Raw genomic sequence first — 20,592 nt, 5'->3', positions numbered from 1 at the left:
GCGGGGAGCAGCGTGCCAACACGTATCCAGTGTCAGCCCATGCAGAGGCTTTGCAGACTGTGTGTTTGCCAGCATGTTTCAGGGACAAGCTGGCATTAAGGACAACTTGATTAGTCCATGACAAGCAGGTGAAAGGCGGCAGGCAAGAGAGCCCTGACACCCTTGTCCTGCTAGTTTGCATGCATCTCAGCCTCTCCTGAAGCAGCTCATTCTGGAGGTATTCCTACGGCAGGCTCCACACTGGCATAGGAGAGCTGTGGGCAGGGTGTCAGGGTGCTGGCACAGCTCCTGCAGCCCTGGGAAATCACTCTGGCGAGGACAGAAAGGCTTCATGGGCAAACAGCTGAGCAGGGAAATCAATATTACAGTCACACACTGCCCTGAGCAATTCTGACATATTTATGGTTTCTGCTCTCCCATTTTTAGAGGAGCAGGTATTGCCTTCCCCGAGATGCTGCCATCCTCCAGCAGCCATAAGGACCATCGCGGAGGCAGACATCACCACGGGAGCCTCTCTGCTGGCAACAGGCACCTTCACCTTCAACGTAGGCTCAAAAACACCATCTCTCCTCACGCTCCCTACAAACATATAGCCACGATGGCTTCATCTGGCACTGCCATGCTCTTCTGGATATGTGCACTTTTGCCTTTCAGTGCTCTTCACCCAAGGCTGTGGTGCTGGGGACCCCAGCTCTCCCCAGCTACCACACCACTAAGCTGCCAGGATGGGGCCAGTGGTGACTTCAAGCTGATGTGTAGGAACAAGATTAGGGTTGCATTTAGGTCGTTCTTAGAAAGGACAGAAGCTCAGCCGTTCTGCCTGCCAACACTTTGATTACTACTGCAGTTTACACTATGTGAAGGAAAAAAGCTACCGACTGCAATATTAACAGGCCAGTTATTAGGATTTTCAATGAAAAAAACCCTCATGTACATAGTCACACGTTCTTCTGTGCCACTGCAACAGCCACTGGCAACAAAATAGCCTCCAAGAGTGCAAGAGGGTTTAGTCTTTCTAACTGGAAATTAAAACGGCAGCTTATCTGGAAAAAAAAAAGTACAATAAATTCTCTTTGATTTAGCATTAGTGAGTCAGTGCTATTGATAGGAATAATGATGTTTTTCCAGCCCAATCAATATCTTATTTTCAAAGGAATACAGTGTAACAAAAAAAAAAAAACCTAGATGAAGGCAAATGTATAACAGAATAGTCGCACCAGGGCTAGGGGAGCATTTAAATCCAGTGTCTCTCTGGCATATATGAAGATAAAGAATGAAAACACTATTATTAAATCATAAAAATATGTCACAGCCATTAGCAATTCCACAAATGGTCTGTTATCCAAGTGAGCAAGAGTTACTCCTTATTAAAGGTTATCGTAACTGGAGATGATACCTGTCAATAATATTGACAATTCTTTATAAAAAGCACTGTATCCTTTGGCTGCAGAAATCCTCCTACAGGAGCAAAGCCTTTAATGTATAATTCAGAAATCTTTAAAAAAAAAAATGAAATCTGTGTGGTGTTACAGTGGAATTCTGTTTTTCCCTAGTAGCAAAAAACACCCCCCAAAAACTAAAAACCAAAAACCCACCCATGTTTTAAACCACTACAGCAACTATCCATGCCACCATCTTTAAAGATGTAGACAGCAGAAACATTATTTCTATTTCAGCATGGAGTCAAGTCAGTCAATCCACAAAAGCAGGGATTATCTCCATACTCACTTTAACTAGAAGGCACCACTTTAGTTGTGCAGACTAAAATCAAAATATTTGTTTTCACATGAACAAAATACTAACCCAGCTCAGACTTTTATCAAACAGGTTTCCTAAATGTACACCCAGTGTTTCCTTGTTCGTTATGACAATTTACAAAACCCAACAGTTACTTCAATAAGCCAACTACTCCATCCAATCCCTTATCCATGAGACTTGCTCATTCCAGCCATGGAGTCAGAAGATTTAGCGCTGCATATGAGCATTGCTCCTTAAGCAGACAAGAGAAATGCTTGAGTCCCATCCCTCCCACAATCCCTATCATGATCAGAAATCCTAAGCAATCTACTACAATGGCTTCTGAGGAGCAAGTTAAACTTTGTTAAGTTGCACATAAACCATGTTCTCCTCTATTTGTACCACTCTCATCCATATCCAGGTTACTTAACCTGGACAATCCCTCCAAGAATGCTTTGTGCAACTCTGGACTGCACTTACAAATGAAAAGCAGAACTCCTGTAGCCCGCTCTTCATTTGTAGCGACTCAGTAAGCCATGAATAGGAACCGCAACTGTTTAGATATTCCTCGGTCAAGGGAAATTTCTCAGTCTATTTCCAGTAAACTAGGAAAAAACCCAATTACTTATTTTCAGCAAAGCCACGAACAGAAGAAGTTGCACTGCTGTAGTAATGGCACCGAGTTTTCTGGCACTGCAGGGTGACTTGGCACGCAGGAAGCGCAATGGAGAGCAGTGCAGGCTGCAGGGAGGCTCTGCAAGGCATGAGCATGCAGGTGCCAAGCACACACAAGGACAAAAAAGTCTTTTATCTTCCTAAAAATAAAAGCCTACTAGATAAGAAGCACAGTTAGCCAGACTGCAACATGCCCCGTTCAGTTTTCAATGTTGTGAACTGAAGTAGCATTTAATTGAGGGGAGAATTAATTACCATTAACTGGGTATTTGTAGGGAAACAGCATGAGGTAGAAGTAGTGTCTATTTTCCCCCGGACACTCAAAATTCCCAGTAAGCATGACCAGTGAGCACTCTCAGCTTTGCTGGTCATAAAAAGAAAAAATTAAGACTGTCTATCTTAGAAGTGATGCAGGCTTTCTACAGCTCTGAACCAGGACAATGTGTTAGTGGATCTTTACATTGTGGCCAAAACTAGACATTGCAAAATATGTTGCTAGACAAGATGCAATAACTACATCATCTCCTCACTATAAGCATAGTCTGGAAGTAACATTTTACAGTTTATGTGTGGAAAAAAGCTATAAAACTTTTCATTTCACACAGCAAGAGGGCTACCGCAACTCCACCAATATTCACGTTCCGAGACGCAGAAGGCATCATCCAACACGGTCCTTCAGGCTCTGGTTCCTGTGCTGGCGTACCGCATCCTCTCTCCCTCCGGACCGCTCTGGCAACAGCATCCTCAGTAGAGCACAGACCAGTCCTTCCACTTGGGAACAAACCACTCATCCCTAATTCTCTCTCTACTTTCCTCCAGAGCACTAAATTACTTCCCCAATAGAAGATATTTAATTTTCCTTTTAATCGAATCATATGTATTCTGGATTTTTTATAAACCGTAGTTTGCAACACTCCATAACAAGATACTACAAAATTTAACGTGCTTTCAAAGCGAAATCTAAAAGCCAGGAAAATCTCATGCCTTGCACATACACTTATAAAGTTCATACAGTATGACAAAATATGTAATAGAAACAATTTAATGAAGAATAGGGTCTTTTTGTTTAAGGCAATGTTACATATTTACTATAACGAGTTCATTTAAGCACATGCAATTCCAAAGCTGATAGTCTCAAAATGGCTTTACCTGAAAGAAGTAGGTAAGAAGATAAAAGTGAACTGAAATGTATTTTCCATCAGCCCTGAACATGAAAGAATAGCTCCCTTCATCCTGTGTTAGCGAAGTTCAACAGGGCACAGAAAGTAATACCGAAATTTTCATGCTTTTTAAGATATTTCACATCAAACACTCTGCTTTTCTTTTCTGACCTCTCCAACCATTAAGTACCAAGAAATCTTTAGATAGTTTCCTTTCCTCCTTCAAGTCCCCAGGAAGATTTTTTTTTCTTCCATCTTTGACTGAGAGTTTTGTGGTAGTGCCTCAGGTGTTTTGACAACATTATAATCCATACACTACTTTGCTGTGTGCCTGGATACGCTACCAAATAGAGCAAAAGGTAAATAGCTTTTTACTTTTCAAAATCAATTCACTCAAAAACCAAAATTAATCCATTTGAAGAACCAGCTGTGGAGTAATTTCTATTTTAAAAAAAAAGGAAAATCTGTACCAGAAAACAGCATACAGGCAAAAAAAAAATCTAAGCAAAATGAACCATTTGCATGATGGAAAATTCTCATCCACCAAATTGATTTTAAGCACTGTGCATCCACAGGAACAAGAACTTCAAGCAAGTCACTCTTCCCTAAAAGCATGTCAAGGCCTTATACAACAGTAAAACCTTGATTTTATTTAATTTTGTGAATAGACCTAACAACTGTAAATGAGAATTAAAAAGGTAGTTCTTCACTCTGCCTCCAAGAGCATCATAGAAACATTTCACTTCATGCCTAATGCAGTTGATGAGGGCTTTTTGGTGTGGTTTTCTTTCTTCCCCCCTCTCCCGCCAACCTGCAGAGGGTTCACATGAAAAGAGATTCTGGGCTTCAGCCACCAGGCAAGGAAAGCCTTCACGTGGAGGTGGGTCCCCGACTGTCCCCAGCAAAGGGAGGGTGCAGGTCGGGGAGCTCCAGGTGACGACAGAGCTGACTCACTGGCAGCTACTGTGCACTCTGCCCGTACCCCGGTGATGTGAGTCTGTGCCTCAGCTGATCACCAGCACGTCCACCTGGAAGCTGAAAATCCCCAGAGGATTTTGTAACTTCTGCTTCTCTGTTCACATGAGAGGCCTCAGGGCAGCAGAAAAGCTCCTCATCTCATCTCCTCTTGTGCTCCTCTGCTTGGCCCTAGCACAGCTCCATTCAGTCCAACCTGGCTTGAGCAAGGTGCTTTGTGTATGCTAGCTCCTAAAGGGATTCACTGGTTTGGAGATAAGCAGGTTCTTGATTACTTTTTTGCTAAATGGGGGATGATCTGTGTAGCAGCTTAAGTAACAGCAACTTCTCATTGATGCTGTAACTTACCTCAGTAACTTCTTTAAGCACAACGATAGCAAGATGGAAAGCTCTCACAGCTGCGTAATTCAATACTGAAAGAATAGCATAATTTCTTTCTACAAAATGTTGTAACAGCATTTTTAGAAAGAAATAGTCTTCATTTGTGGGTTTCCTGTGATACAATAGACTTTCTGTTCCCTCAAGCATCTTTCTCCTCACCTATTCTGGTAATGAATTCAATCCTAGTAGCTTGGTTTATTGAAACCTGTAACAGATTTCTGGATGGAATCTCACTAATGCCTGCCTATGGTGGCATAAATACTCCCCAAGCTTTAACAGAAACATTTTCTCAGCTATATCTAAAGCCGGAGATAATTTTTCCATGCCTGCATTATATTTGTGGCTCACAGCACTCCCTGTTCCTCCCTAATATTTCCAAGTGCTGAGCTCCCAGCTGATAACAGAAAGCTCTTGTCACAGGTCCCTAAAAATATAACATTGCTGAGCGGCAATGTAAGTCCCATCACATTTCTGTTACTCCACTTCTTCCCCTATCATGTCCCAACCCTCCTAGGTATTAAGAATGCCTCCCAAATTGGCATTACCAAAAATTTTTGTATGCTCAAACATACTGCTGGACCTTGCGTACTTTAAATCAGTTGCAGACATTTCTAGTTGTTATTTCCTATTGGGGGTGGGGGGAAATGGAAGAAAGAAGCCCCACTTGTGCTTTAAAAACAACTACTTGTGGTAATTTCTCTTTGAAATTATTCACGGTTGCATTATATTTTACAAATGGGCATATCCCAGGTGTGCAAAATGTCTCTCTAACTGAAAAATGAAGAGGGAGACCTCCTTTAGCTTTGAAATCTGCCTAGTGTTGCTGGAGCAGTTCAGCTAAACCTACTGAATGACTGCAAGCAATGAGCCCTGTAGCTGAGCCACCACGCTGCACGAGCCCACCGCGCTCAGGCTGTCCCTTGGGCAGCACTCCCCAGGAACACGCCTCCGCATCTCACTGGGAAACGGAGCAGAAATCAGCGAAAGACAAGCTGGAAAGTCTGGGTACTCATCGGGGAAGGCACAGCCTGCCAGCCAACACTGCTTTAAGAATAGTTTCTTTCAGATAAAAGACTTAAGAGATGACTCGAAGTTTAGGTAGCTGAAACCCCAATAGGTCATACTATGCAAATCAAACCCTGTACGCCATCAGCTGGGAGATGGCTTATGAGACAGGAGTTTTTCACTAAAAGCAGCAAAACTGAAAACACACAATTGCATTCACTAGTACACGTGAAAAAGCAAAGAGAGGTTAAAGAACATTCGGTGAATGCTTCAGCTTTGAGACCCCAGGGCTACCTCCAGTGTGTGCTCGCTGCAAAGAGAAAGGATTTAGGTCCCCCACGTTAAGATAAAGCTCCTTGGAACACCAGGTGGTGTATCCACCCCTTTTACAGGTGACAAAAATATGAACTTCAACCAGGGTACATTGGTCAGTGATATCAAGCCTCTCTCTTACACAATCAGAAGGCAAGGTGCCTCCCGATGCAACAGCGTCGGAGCCCTCACCAGGATCCCCCCCCCCAGGATCCCCCCCCCAGGCAGAGGTGCACACCCTGGCAGCTGCCCTCAACTTCACTCCCATATGGTTCATTCGCCCGCAGCGTGAATGCATAGGAACAGGCAAACATACACACTTAAGTGCTTTCAGACTCCTAAAATGTTTAGTTTCCATGCAATTAAGCCCCGTTATGAAGCTTACAGTGATCCAATTCTGTATGTAAAAACCTGACTTACACGGTTCCTTTTACACAAACACAAGTAACAATCAGGTAGAAATACTGCCTGCTGCCCACATAATGAGCTCACACCCAGTCACGAACCCTACAAAAATAAACATTTTAGAAAATGATTTAGACCCCATAGTAGTAATTTTTTTTCTCTGATTCTGTAACGTTTGGGGGGCGGAAGGGGAAGGAAGGATGCAGGACGGCTATTTCTGAATAGACGTAATATGTGAATAAAGCAGCATAATTAAGGATGCTGTTCCATTGATTAATTCAGTTTTTCTCAGACATGCTCCCCCCTTCCACTGCAAGCAGGGAAGGAAACGCATCTGCCCCGACAGAAAGCGAGCTGGGTCACCCGGCCCCCTCCCATCCCCTGTCCCTCGGCACCCACCGGCCGCGGGCGGGGGCGGCCTTTCCCCTCCCACCGTTAGGGACCGGAGCCGGCGGCGCCGGCCTGCGGGGGGGCGGGGGGGGGCGCATCCCGGTGGACAAACGCCCCCCGCCGCCGAGCGGGCGCTGCCCCCCGCGGGATGCTCCGGCGGGTGCATTCCCCTTCCAAATCGCTCCCTCCCTACGGTTTCTGCCGGCTCAGCGACCCCCTCCTCCCCGCGCCCCTCCTCGGGGGGGGGGCAGACATTTTGAAGCGGCGGATCCCGAACGCCCGCCGGGCCGCGGGCGAGCCGCAGCAGTGCGGACGCGGGTGCGGGTGAGGCCTCCGCGCCGCGCCCGGTGCCGCCGGCGCCGCTCACCTGCCAGCTCGTCGGGCTCCAGCCCGCTCTCCGCGTCGATGCCGCACAGCACGAAGTAGTGGGCGAAGCGGCAGGGGGCCGCGCCGGGCCCGGGGGCGCCGCTCCCGCTCATCCCGCCGGCGGCGGCTCCCTGCGGCAGCGGCTCTGCGCGGCGGCGGGGGCGCGCCCGCGAGCCGGTCACGGCGCGCCGCCCCCCATCCCCGGCGGGGGCGCGCAGGCCGCGGCGGGCGGGCGGGCAGGCACCGAGCGGCGGCTGAGGCGGGCGGGCAGCGCGCGGCCCCGCTGTCAGCTGAGCGGGGCGGGGGGCGGGGGGCGGAGCCTCGCTGCCGGCCCGCCCCCGCGGGGCATTTAAACCCCCGGCGGCGGCAGCGCCTCCCGCCCCCCGGGGTGGGACGGTCCCGGGCGCTATCGCCGCTTGGGGGGTGCAGGAGGGCCCCGGGCGGCTTTCCCACACGTCGCTTCCGTGGTCCTCGGGGATGTGCGATAAAGCTCCCGCCTCCCGCGGTGTGGGCGAGGGGGGCGCTTTTTTTAAATAAAAAAGGGGGCGGCGGGTGCCGCTTCCCACCGCGGACGCTGCCGTCCCGCTGGCGGGGGGCGCCGCAGCCGCAGGGGCCGAGCCGCTCGCAGCCGCAGCCGGCCCGGGGAAGCAGCTCCTTCTCCCCCCGGTCCCAGCGGCGGAACGGCAGCCGAACCGCCCGGCGGGGGAGGGGCGGGGGCTGGTGTCCGCTGCCCGTCCTGCGCCGTGGCTGATGTTCATCGTACACGTTAACTTCTCGGGCGGAGAAGGATTTCTTTGCTACGTGCACTCTGTTTCAAACCAAAAATCGAAACTGTCGCTTCGTGCCCAGTGTGTTTAAGATTTACTGGCCATTCCGTCGCGCCCACGAGGAAATCCGTATTATTTTATCCCCGTTGTTAAAACCCCTCCCGCTATTATTACCCGATGCCAAAGTACTGGCGGATCCGTTCGGGAGTGGCACCTACTTTTGAAGGGACAGAGATAATTGTTTTGAAGTTCTGAGACTTTCTTCTCCAGACTGATGAGATCCCTGCTTACGTTAGATTATTCTGCCATTTGTATATTTTAGGGACGTTGTTTTATTTGCGAGATTCATGTGCACTTTCATCCTTCTGTATTTACCTGTTTTCCAGTCTGGGTCCATGCAGCCAGTCATCATTACAATCTCGTCCTTTGCTTACTGTGGACTCCTATGGCCTCTTTCACTTACCTCTCAGCAGCGTGAGCCATATTTTTTCCTTTTTTCCTTCTATGATTTATAATATGTCCTTATTCAACAAGTGCCTTTGATAAAGAAATGCCTGCAAGGGACCTGATACTTCATCCAGCGTGGGTTATTTTATGGAGGTATGCGGAGTAACTGTTCCTTCCTACCTGGAGGCAACCTAGATCAGCATCTCTCTCTCTCCTTCCCTTTGAATTAACAAATTTTATGCCCTTTTACTTCTCAGCTTCCTGTAGTGCTCTACTGAAAGCAGACAAGAGCTAAACCAATTTCCTCACTTCCTAATGACCCCAATATATATTAAAAAAAAAAGTCCTCTATCACAACCACAGATTCTGGTGGTTGCAGCACTTGGTATAACAAGCTGAACCTTACTAGATACACATGAGAATTTGCCAGACCAGTTATATCCTCGACTTTGCACTGAGAGGTTATTTTATTTAGTTTGGTTTGTTTATTAACTTCTATGTATTTGCTTATTCAGCTTTAGGTCAGATGATAAGAGTTTGACAAGTCACTCTCTGATTCTCATTCGAAACTATTGCTCTTACTGTGGAGAAGTACCATCTCCTTCACTTTTGGAGGCCCAATGGCATGAGTGTCTCCAGGCAGTCCAAGACAGGTTTCACCAGCCTCTCTAAAAGCTGGATGGGTTAGGACTGCTTCTAAGATTAACCAAAAATTGAATATAATGGTCCTTACCTTTTTTATCTTGGGTAGCCAGTGGTTCTAGATTGCTTTGATTTAGCTGTCTTCTTTACGAGACAGTATTTTTTGCTTGAATGAAGTTTCAGTGCATAGACACTTCAATCTCAATAAAATCAATAATACATATAGTGTTAAACAAGGGGATAAAGCACAATATATGAGATTGCAGGTATAAAACCTAGTAAACTCACTCTTCCTAGACCAGCTGAGAGGTTGAGCTCCCGCTCCTGCAAATACAGCTCCCACAGACTTTTTTGGAGTCTCATGGGGATGGTGATTTCTTCATCTAAGATGTCTGATCTTCTGTGAACAAATGGCATCCCAACAAGGCCACTCAGCTCTTTTGCAGTGCCAGACCTGGCTGTGCCGAGTGTGTCTGGGCTCTGGTAAGTCGTGTTATGTCCCCAGGCCTGGATTCTCATCTAAGCCCCTCCATCTAAGTAGTTCCAGTCTTTCCCTCCAAGCTGGTCTGGCTTTAGACACTACATGCTTCCTTTGGGTAGCTCTTCTTCACTCATGGTTTTTTTCCTCCATGCCGGCTCTCATCCCAAGGAATCAGCACCTTTTAGGAGATTTCAACAGTGAAAGTAGACTTGAAAGTAAGGTCACTAGACAACAACATCAATTACAATCAAAAATTTCAGAGCTCAGCTGTGGGGTTTTACTTACATCAAGACTCTTTTCTTCCCACCCAGTAGCAATGCTTCCTTCTGCTCCAGGAGGTAAACTGGATACCCATTTACAGCTTATTTTTCACTTGTCGTCTTTCACTCTTCAGCTACATTCATATCAGCTCAAAAAAGGATAGGAATGCAACCGAGTCTGTTGCAAGCTGCCTTCTCCTTTTATCTGGGTATAAACAACTGCTCCCAGGAAAAAGCGGCAGAGGCCTTTGCCTGGAGCAAGCCTGCACAGTAGAGCAGAGTTGGCCAAGCTGCGTTGGCTTGCAGCATCCAGGAGCACTTTGTGCCCACCCCATGCTCTGTTGCGCCATGAACTCTTCCCACACCAGGTGTGCGAGCAGATACAGAGTGCAATGGCAGCGCTCTGTATCACATGCCATCACCCAGTGAATTCTATCTTATGTACAACACAGGAAAGCACTGAGGTTTTCCCTCATTGTCCATAATTACCTTTTCCCCATGCTGGGATTTTTTTTGCACTGCTTTTTTTCCAGGATCCAGGAATTTTTGTTCTCTCTTCACCATCCAAACCCACCCTGCAATGGTCCCCAGTGCCTCTCTAGAAGTGCTGCCCTGCTTTAGAGACAGCCTAAACACTTCTGCTCTACTTTAAACATTGATTGCTTAAATTTCACAGCAGTCACAGGCAGGTTCACAAAGGGGCTGTGGAGCTTCTTGCAAGAGTGAGACGATAGTGAAGACAAGGTCCCAAAGCATCATGAACTGCTGCACATACTTACTAATCAGCCAAATGCCATGGAAAAGCATTTGTACAGCCGAGGAAGAGGCAGTGACTGACTGATAGGATCATGCCATGAGACACATCTGGGATTATCAGAGGTAGCTGGATGGGATGATGAGTATTTTTTCCCTTCACCAACAAAGAGTGTTAAAGCTCCACAAGGGGCATAGATGGGCTGGATGTCCCCTTTTCCAAGCATATGAAAAATAATCCTGGGGAAATAAGGCTTGTCCCTGGCACAGCAGAGCACAAAGCAGTATCCGTGCACTAGGAGCTGCTTATGTGTTCCTCCAAGGAACAGGGATAAGGTAGGACTGAGAATTTCAGGCTGGTATGAGCACAAAACTTACTGGCATAGACCAGATCTACCTGAGACCTTTCAGTATGATCTGTTCTCCTGCGCCAGCAGCTTTGTCCCATCACCAGCTGGATTGCCAGTGATACAACACAGCAAGGAAATTTTTTTGGTTTGGCAGATTTGTTCTTCCTTAGGTATTTGTGTTTTCAGTCGCAGTGAATATTTCTCTCCATATCAAGTTGGTGCCGCTTTCCCTCTCCTTAACCTCTCAGTGAGTCTTTGTCTCTCCTAACCTGTTAGTTTAAACTGGGTCAAGTGTTAACATGCGTGTCAGTCTCCCCTGCCCTTAGGATCTGCCATAAAAGATCAGACTACAGGCCCGTCAAACTCTTTGTCCTACTTCTGCAAGAAGCCAGTGCCTGATGCTTCAAAGAGGTGGGAAAATCCTGCTATTTAAAGGTTACATCTCTTCTTCTTGCTGTGACACTGTTGCTTCACTTTTTTGTGAATTTGGCGAATTGGAAATCATGCTGCTGGTGATGGATTGCTCAACTCCTTCACACAGCTACATTCCCTGTAGAAGACCTTTCATGAGCTGCCAAGCCAGATTGATTTTCCATTGAAAGCCTCTCCTGTTTTACTGTAATATCTATAGGGTCATGAGATCCTGTAGGATGGAAGAAAGGGAAAACAACAAAGATGCAATATGAATGTTTGTAATGCACACAATTTTCTACTTTTGGCTGACTTTCAGTTTAGCAGTTCACAGTGCTGTGAGCCACTTCACGAGAAGTTAAGTGTGAATAGTCAGATGAAAGAAATGGGATAAGGATGGAATAAGGGGGGAGTGTAAGACCAAAATTTAAGTCATTTTGGCACAAAGTGGAGAAGAACATACAGTGGAAGTGGGAAGAAAAACAACAGCAGAAGATTTTATAGCATGGTTCATAAACAAAGTGGCTTTTATTCTCTGAGCTTATACAAGACTACTTAAAGCACTGGAAAAGCATTGGCTGCCTTGGGGTTTAAAGCCAAATAAACCAGATCAGTAGCCATAAGGCATAAAGCAAAGAACATTTCCTCCAGTGCAATTTGTTGTTGCTTAGAAAGCAGATACTGCAGGCACATATTCTAATATTAAATCAAATTATAATACCATTAAAGCAAGTAGCTCATCTTCTGTACTGGCCTCATATCTATAAAGATTAGGCTTGAATAAAAGCACACGACTTTGCTCTGTCACATTGTGTAATTATTATTCATACGGCAGAATTATAGATAACAAAGTGAAAGATGACTACTTTTCCTGCATCTCTGCCATAGGATCTCTAAAGCTTCGACAATTTAAAATTTAAAGGTTTAAAATCTCTAATTCCCTATTGTAGCTCATTGCATTTTATGCATTTAATGTATGTCCATCATACGCATGCCCTTGCATTGCAGGCACATATAGACACATTCCACTCTTATCTGCTTTTAGAGAGGCTCCTTAAGGGAGAGGTTTCATGAGGCAATTGAAATGATTTAATAGTTAATTACACCTTCTTCCCACCTCCCTCCCAGGACTGGCCCTATGTTCCTGCTGCTTCCATCACACAAAAACTGTAGCCTTATCTGCCTGCTTGGTGAGCGCATCCAGCTCGCCATCAGAAAACAAATCCTAAAACACAGGCGAGGATGGAACCATATTGCCCGTCTTCATTCCCATGATTGTCGTGCTGCAAACCAGGCTGCACAGCACGCAGCTCAGCCCTTTGCTGAGGAGGCACCTCCTCTTCAGGGTTGGCCTCATCACCTGTGTTTCAAACCTCCCCCCAGCTTGAATCAGCCTTCTTAGGGGTTCAGATCTCAGAGGGGTAAATGGCAGTGGCATTCCAAGCAGATAGGGCATGTGGACTTTGAACACTGCCTCAGAAACAACTCTCCGGCAAGTCCTACAGTTGCCATGCCCGCTTTCTGGAGGTTTGTGTCCTTTGACACCCTGCCCTTTCCTCTCCGTGTGTTCAGCAGCACAGAAAGGCAAAAATCTGTGGAGATTCCTGCCATTTTACTCCACTTCTGCCTGTGATTTTATACTGAGCTTGCAAGATGCACCTCCTCCTGCCAAGCAACTGATTAAGTGAGGGTGCTCTGTCCCCCCTCCCCAGGTCAGGAGAAGGATCATATGCAACCATTGCCTTTTGTATGATTCAGTGCCAAGACCCTGAGGTCAAAGACCATATTTTGCTCAGAGTGAGGTATGCCTTCTGCTCTTTGGATGTAGGAGACAGACAGACTCCTCCAGCCACTGAGATAAAACCTAATCAGCAAAGTACACTGCTTGGATAAATCACCAGCATGTCACGCACTAATGGAGGTGTTGTGCTGGGACCATCAAGCTCAAGCACCCACAAAGAGATTTCCATCCATCTCTGACAGCATCACTCACTCACTGCACGACCTTGGCCAAATTGCTCATAGCCTGACTTGCAGGAGAACCAGACTCCTGAAAATCGGTCAGTGCACCCCCTGTGCTTCAACTGCCCTCAGGAAAAGAAAGCAAGTACTGCTTTGCCTCTGCCGAAACATCTGCCAGGCACAAAGCTGTATTGTTCCCAAAGCTGGCCCCAATGGCATCGCACTGGGAGGCAGATGCACCTCTATGCAGGCAGCAGCCCTGACTGACGCCGAGTCTTTCCAGCCCACGCGTCCCAAGGCCATTGTCTGCAGACAGATGCCTTTCACACCAGGCCTGAGATGAGGCAGGTATTTGGTGTGGACAGCAAACCTCTGTTCTTCTTTTGAAATCATTTTTGCTCTCTGCTGAGGGTATTTGTTTTCCTGCCTCTAAACTCCAGCTTCTCTGTTTTCAGTGCTCCTGGACCCCAGTACCCTATGATCTGTCCGCTAAGGGAACACCCAAGGAGGTAAAAGAGCCTCGTAACATAATATACCTGCTCATGTAAAGCATGAGGAAAAGGCGGTGGCCTTTTTTTAAAAAAAAAAAAAACCACTAGAGTTTCATAGGTACATGTTGTGCCAAGGGAAAAAGCAAGAGGAGATCCTGGTGAGCTGCTTGGACCACATGCCCACACCAATGTTGTCTGTAGTGGCAGGGGCTCGGGCACAGCTGTGCCAGTGGTCTGTGCTCCCAGTTAGCTGATCTCTGGTGCTGGGAAATCTTCCAGAGAAGATGCACTCAAGCTGTCACATTTACCTAAGTAACAACATTGTGTTCAGAACTAGTCACAAATACTGTTTTCCTTTATTTTGATTTCCAAAAGTCAGGCAGTCCCGTGTCTGCTGATACCAGTGGGACCATGAACCAATCCTACGTTTTCACATGCACTAGACAAAATGTGTCTGTGAACAGCAGGTAAGCTCTTTGTCAAAATGCCTTTGGGCTCTGTACAAATGTAATTAGAGTCTGATTTCAACTTCCCTGATTTCAATTTCCCAACTTCCCTTTGAAGCCTTATTCACTAAGAAGTGCCAGACACCCTGTATCTACATTACAATGCATCCCAGCAAACTTGAAAGCCCAAGGGCATGCTAAAGAAATCCAAATCCACAGAATCCATAGCCAATACACAACACGAGATCAAGGACAGATGAAAAATGTTTCCTGCAATGAATATGCATTGTGAATTGTTTTGTCATTTTGCAAGGACTGCTGCTTTCCTGAGTGCTCAGTTACAATACATTTTCATATAATTGCAGCAATGTTACATTATGGATCTAAAAGCAGTTCTTGCTAATCAAAGCACTAAAGGGTCTGTTTCTATTTCCCTACTAGTGTTTTTAACAGAATTCTAAACATTTATGTCCACAGGTTCAGCAATATCTCTCTGCCACTGAAAACAGCACATGGCCTTAAAGTACTTGCTGCTCAGGAGACTTACTGCTGACAAAAGCTAGATTGTAGCTTTTCTGCGTTGGCTTGCTGTGCTCCTGCTTTACTGGGAATCAGCTCTGAGCTCACATTGAACAGGACAGAGATCAAAGTGAATCGCTCCTCCTCAAGGATCATGTTCCTTAGTGACTTTCTTGCAAACCAATAGTCACAATTTATTTAAGCCTGAATCCAGGCTGAGCAATTTCAGCCGTTCCCATCAAGCACATCCTTTGGGGGCAAGAGCATTTGATGCTGTCTGATGTGGCAAAGGGCTAGCTCAGCATGTCCCTCCAGGCTGAAATGCAACTGTTACTGGGAAATTCCAGTAAAAAGTGTTTCCCAGGCTAAACCAGAGCCATTGGCCTCCTGGTGCTCAGTACTACTAGGCAGTAGTGAAGGCAAAAAGCAACAGCCAGCGAGCAGTCTTTGGTGCCAGGCACTGTCGGTGTGTCCGGCTACTCTGCCTCTGGTGTCAGCCCACGGGTGGTCACCAAGATCAGGCCCAGTGAGGGGAACCAGGCTGGGACCACAGCCCCTGGATGGCTGTGGGGAAGGGGATGGATTGGTGGGGCCCACGGATGGGCAGGGCAGGGTTGCGTGGAGCTGGAGACCAGCCCTGCCGTGAGTGACATTGCTGAGTCCCAGGGATGCTGAAATAGTCCTGGGCTGTAGGCAGGAGCAGCCCCAGGGGGTGGGCAGGACAAGACCCATTAGCACCTCAGGGCCCTGATACCCAGCACGTACAGCTGAGATGTGCTGGTTTCAGTCGTGGAAGTGCTTACATTCATCTTGGAAGATGACAGAGCCTGTCTGCTCTGTTGTCCTTGGGTCAAGTGTTCAGGTGAGGATTAGCCTGCCTGCAGATGCTCCTGCCCTGGCTCCCCCTGTGCCAGCTCACAGTGCTGCAGGGTCACAGTGACACTGCTGCTTCCACTCAAGCTGGATGCAGCTGCTTGCACGAAGCCTGACACTTCAGCTGATAAAACCTGAAATGTGAGATCACGCAGCATGAGGTTGGGGGTTTCTCAGCAGCTCCACGTGCAACCTGCCCAGCCCTGCTGATAACGGGTCCAGCTGGAAGCAAGCCCACTGTCAACGATCCATTTGGGTGTCACTGCACCGTGTCCTCTGCTGTGGTGAAGGAAATTGAAGTGCATTGCCTATGTACCAAGCTTGGAGAAGGTTGAAATGCACAAAGACATAATATATAGGCTACTGTCAGTTTCAGTTGTTCTGTAAGCAAGCCCCATATAATCATTCAGGTTGGAGGAAGCGTATTGTGTCAGGTCCTTGGCAAACAGCTTCCTCTAGAGAGTAAGCACCACCTGTCTGTCTCAGATGTCTATTATTTCCTCTGTTCCCAAGTCCCTGGAAGAGTCCAAATATTTGGTAAACCACCATGTAGAAGGCAAAAGAAAGAATTCAGCTGGTGCCAGGCTCTGAGCACCAGCAGGAAACTAAGAAATTTGGATTACAAAAATCAACCAGCTGCTGTGGACCAATGCAGCTCCTTGAAAACTTGATTTGCTTACATAATCCCTGGCACCAATGGCTGTTAGCATGATCCTTAAAGTCAGATGACCAAACATACTGTGGCTTCAGCCTGTGCGCTGGAGCAAGCTGGAGCAATTGTTCTGCCTGGAGAAAAGAGAAGGACTTAGTCACAGGTTTAAACACAGTAGTGAATCCAGCTTACCTGGCAACAGAGAGCTAAGCCTGGGAAGCATCGCTTGCACTAGGGCCTCAACCAGCAGTCACGTCCACATGCTCCAGACGGCATTGGCTTAGCTCTATTGTTTGACATGGTTTCTGCTTGTCTGCAAAAAGCTACTGTTTAATAAATATACAGAAGTAACGTGACTTGTATATTGTCCTTAGTACATCACGTGTGGAAGGAATGTGGGACAAAGCCATGCAGGGAAAGCTGACAGGGTGGATATTGCTGTCATAGGAAGTCAGGAGGGACTAGATAACATCTTCAGCTCATTCAGGAAAACTCAGGCAGCTACAGGTTGTCTAGAGACCAGACTAGAGGGGTTTGTAGTGCCTAAGCAGCCCCTTTCCCCAGCTGCCCATTTTCACTCAGCTTCCATCATCTTCCTCTCCCTGGGCTTTGTGGGAAAGCACAGCAAAGACCCCCAAAACAACACCACCACCCCACCCCACCTCCCCCAGTTAAATGCTGTGACACCAGGCACAGCCATTGCTCAGCTCTATTTACAGTCCTTCCTTCTTCCTCTTGCAGTTGTGCCCTACCTTGGGCTGGCTACAGAGCTTGCCCAGACCCTGGGGATACCCAAAATATATATAACACTATGACAGACCCCTGGCCACCCAAAACAGGACACTGGCATCTGGAAAGCTATTACAGATGACCACAGTAGCATCAAAACAGTACAGGAGGTACAACAGGGATAGTTCAGTTTGTGGAATACCAGAGGGAGCTACAGACAAAGCCCACTGCAAACTGCCCACCACCACCACCTTTATCAGTGTACCAATACAGGTAGTTGCATCACCAGAAGCGGCTGTGCCAACATGGTGACTGCTTCCTCTTAGCTGCTGTCTATGTTGCAGTCTTCTTGTTGTGCAACTAAAGCCACCAGAGCACCTGTTTTTACAAGACACATCTCTGGACACGTTCATTAGCTATAAACACGTTCATCAAGCTGGACTGCTTTCTGTCTAGTTTTCCCCCACAGTGAGGTTTTATTCACACTAGCTGATTGTCACAAAATCCCAGAACTTAGGAGCCCATGTCTCGTTGCTGTAAGAGATGCATAGGAGCCAAAGTCCCGCTAGTTCAAGGAGGCTTCAGTTGTTCAAATACAATTGAACATTGTTTTGAAATACTTGAAAACATGTTTTTGCATCATAAAAGTAGTTTTAACATCAAAACAAGTATCCATACAACACGGCAAAGAGAAACACAAACCATCTGACTCCATGTGTCTTTCCAGTCTTCATCCGTGCAACAAAAATGCTCCCACATTTAACAGTCTGTGAACACAAGCAGCTAGCTAAGGCTAAGCATGCTTTAATTGCACTCATGGACAAAAGGCAAAAATCAAGAATGAGCTCAGGGGTAATAGTTTTCAGCTTCTTGGCCTTACCATCAAGGCTCTCACAGGGACTCCTCGTATCAGGAAGACTGATTCTGCAGTGGCACAAGAGCCTAATATGTCTTCCACCTCCACTCCCAAAAAAAGCTGAAGATTCCCCTTCTTGTATTCACTGCTAGAAGGTACTTCATGCCTTCATCTCTACCAGCTGCTGCTCCTTCCTGCTCCTAATTTAATGCATCTGGCAAAGTAGCAGGGAAAGGTAATCCTATGAAAAACACATCTAATGTTTTCAGGACATACTGCAGGTAATGTGTGACTTTTTTGTGTTATGATATCTATTCTTCAACTGCAAAATATGTACCATGTTTCTGAAATGAGTAGGTGTGGGTTGTAGCTGAAGGCACCACAGAATGATTGAATTGCTTCTCCCTTACCTAGCCAGAGCTCCCACCTTCAATTTTACCTTAGCTACTAGGTACTAGCACCAGCTACATTTTGATAACGACTTGCTTCTGCAGCCTCTGGGCAGCAACAAATTGATCCTGATGTGCAAAATCCCTGACTGCTGATATAGAGTTGTTGGGATGTTTTTTACAAGTCAGCAGCACTCTGAATCCACCCATCTTCCCTTCTGTGAATTTCCACCCAGGTCCTTTCACTACAGCAAACTGTGGCTGCTGGCCCTACAAAAAAGAGATCTGGATACTGGGGCTGGAGCTTCAGCTGTACCACCTGGAAGAAAAGGAGTGAACTGGGGTGATCACTTGGCTGCCAAATGGCAGGCTTGCCTTCCTTTGAGTTTAACCTTTGTATCTGTGAGGATTCATGAGTCATGGGCTCACTAATGCAAAGGTAGCTCCTCTTTGCCTTCCCCTTCCCTCTGTCCTTGTGGAGTTCCATTTCTTTGTTGTTAATTGGCTCAAACAAGATTTCCCCAGAGACATGGGCAGTTGTATCATCAGCCAGTAATCCACTAATTCCCTTGGACACGTGGGAGTCCCTCGTGTGCTATTCTACAGCTGCATTTTGCGAGTGTTGTACTCCTCCGTGATACGCCAAATCGATGTTATGTTGTGATCAAAGATGTCCTTGTCTTCAGAGCAAATTCCAGCACAGTTACGATACTTGGCCGCACAGTATAGCATACATTTGAGCAGCAGAAATTCTCAAGATGTCACCATCTAAAGCAAAAAGCCTTTGGAAATTAAACATTTTGTCTCAGAGGGGACAGGCTTTGGTACTTTGCTGAAGTAATCAGCACAAAGCAGGTCTTGAAAGTCTAACTGGTTCACCCAGACTTTCACAAGAGGAATGGCAGCTATCATTGGTATCAGAGTTTCTTATGTCATGCTAGGAGTCTATACAATAATAAGTAAGTATTTGTGGTTAAATAAGAAAGAATGGATTTCTGGTTTTCACATCCCAGACAATGTTACCAGGAAGCAAGGACTTCACCTCTCTTTTTTTTTCACCTAAGCAATCCCTAAGCTGGGAACAGCCAGGCAACATTTTTTTTTGAACTGCCTCAGTGTGATGTTGGTCTGTATTAGGCAGCAGTGACTTCACTCAGGTTTGCATAGCTACCAGGTAATACCATGTAACAGAAGTTCAGAAAAATTAGACCTGAGAACTTACTTGTTAAAATACTCAATCAAAGAGGCTGGAAATCTAAGTGAAAAAGATTTTCTGACAGATTTCTCTGAGAGCCTTCCAGGCATAAAATAGAATGTGCAAGGTAGAGCTGTATCATCACCTGTCAGTGTGATTAAAGCTGTTACCACATCTCACATAGCACCCTGAGCTGATGTTGTTAATGATTTTCCTGTTACATTACCAAGTTTATTCCTAGCGTGGTGGTGAGTATCTAGAGGGCACAAAGACCTGTGTCCTGAATTGCACATTTTATGCATGGTTTTGGGTATTATGAGTGTTTTCAATGTCTCCCTCTTTGGAGAGGACCAGAAAGAAGTGCTGAAAGACCCAAGACCTTGAAAACTTCACGGATCCCCTAAGGGCTCCAAGAAAAATAGTGTCCTTCCTGAGTCTAAACCACAAAGGTTCACACTGTATAATTTGGGGGATCATTTCTAAAAAGACCCAGCGTGAGTCCTGCTTTACAAGGGTAAAAGGCGTGCAAGTATTCCTACAGCTTAATGTGCCCGTGGGCTTCAGGCTCCTCCGTGTGGAAGGTGGACACCTGCTTCTGCCTGGGTCCTGGCCTCCTCCCAGTGCACCGCCTCCATCCTCCGCCACGGAGGCACCGCTTTCTCTCGGGACACGTCCCCCAGGTTTAAGGAAAAGCTTTACAGGCAGCTTTCACACGCCGGAGAGCGCGTTTTAATTGTACTAAGCCAGCGGATCACTAGATGGCCTCGTAACCTCACAGATTTGGACAGATCGAGGCTTAGGCTGGATGTGTCATTGCCAGGTTTATTTTAAAAAAAACCTGGCACCCTGAGTGCTGCAAGGCTTAGGATCACCACCTCAGGCACTGCACAAGAGCCTTTTCAAAATGCAGCATGTGAAATCTGGGACACTTTGTCCCATGGGGTAGCTAGAGAAAACCACGTT

The 20,592-nt window shown here is 46.5% G+C and overlaps 1 protein-coding gene and 1 long non-coding RNA gene across 5 annotated transcripts in view; one reads left to right on the top strand and one right to left on the bottom strand.

Moving 5' to 3' along the window:
- The window catches only part of DENND5B (DENN domain containing 5B), a 118,875-nt gene extending 111,195 nt beyond the window's left edge, over positions 1-7,680 (bottom strand). For 2 of the 4 annotated variants that reach the window (XM_056340601.1, XM_056340603.1), the window contains exon 1: positions 7,408-7,678. In XM_056340601.1, coding sequence (XP_056196576.1) covers positions 7,408-7,519 — 112 coding nt within the window. In that variant the 5' untranslated portion in view covers positions 7,520-7,678. Of the gene's footprint in view, positions 1-7,407 lie in introns of all 4 variants that reach the window. The other 2 variants (XM_056340602.1, XM_056340600.1) reach the window with 2 other exon arrangements.
- A 432-nt stretch (positions 7,681-8,112) lies between these two features.
- Positions 8,113-16,787, top strand: LOC130150808 (uncharacterized). The gene is made up of 4 exons (XR_008822389.1): positions 8,113-10,882; positions 13,935-13,988; positions 14,350-14,437; positions 14,894-16,787. It is a non-coding gene; the product is annotated as an uncharacterized LOC130150808 (long non-coding RNA).
- The last annotated feature ends 3,805 nt before the right edge of the window (positions 16,788-20,592 follow it).

Source organism: Falco biarmicus, chromosome 5 (assembly GCF_023638135.1).
Source record: "Falco biarmicus isolate bFalBia1 chromosome 5, bFalBia1.pri, whole genome shotgun sequence".
Taxonomy (NCBI): domain Eukaryota; kingdom Metazoa; phylum Chordata; class Aves; order Falconiformes; family Falconidae; genus Falco; species Falco biarmicus.
Note: the sequence above shows the minus strand (reverse complement) of the source record. Positions and strands in the feature narration are given on the sequence as shown.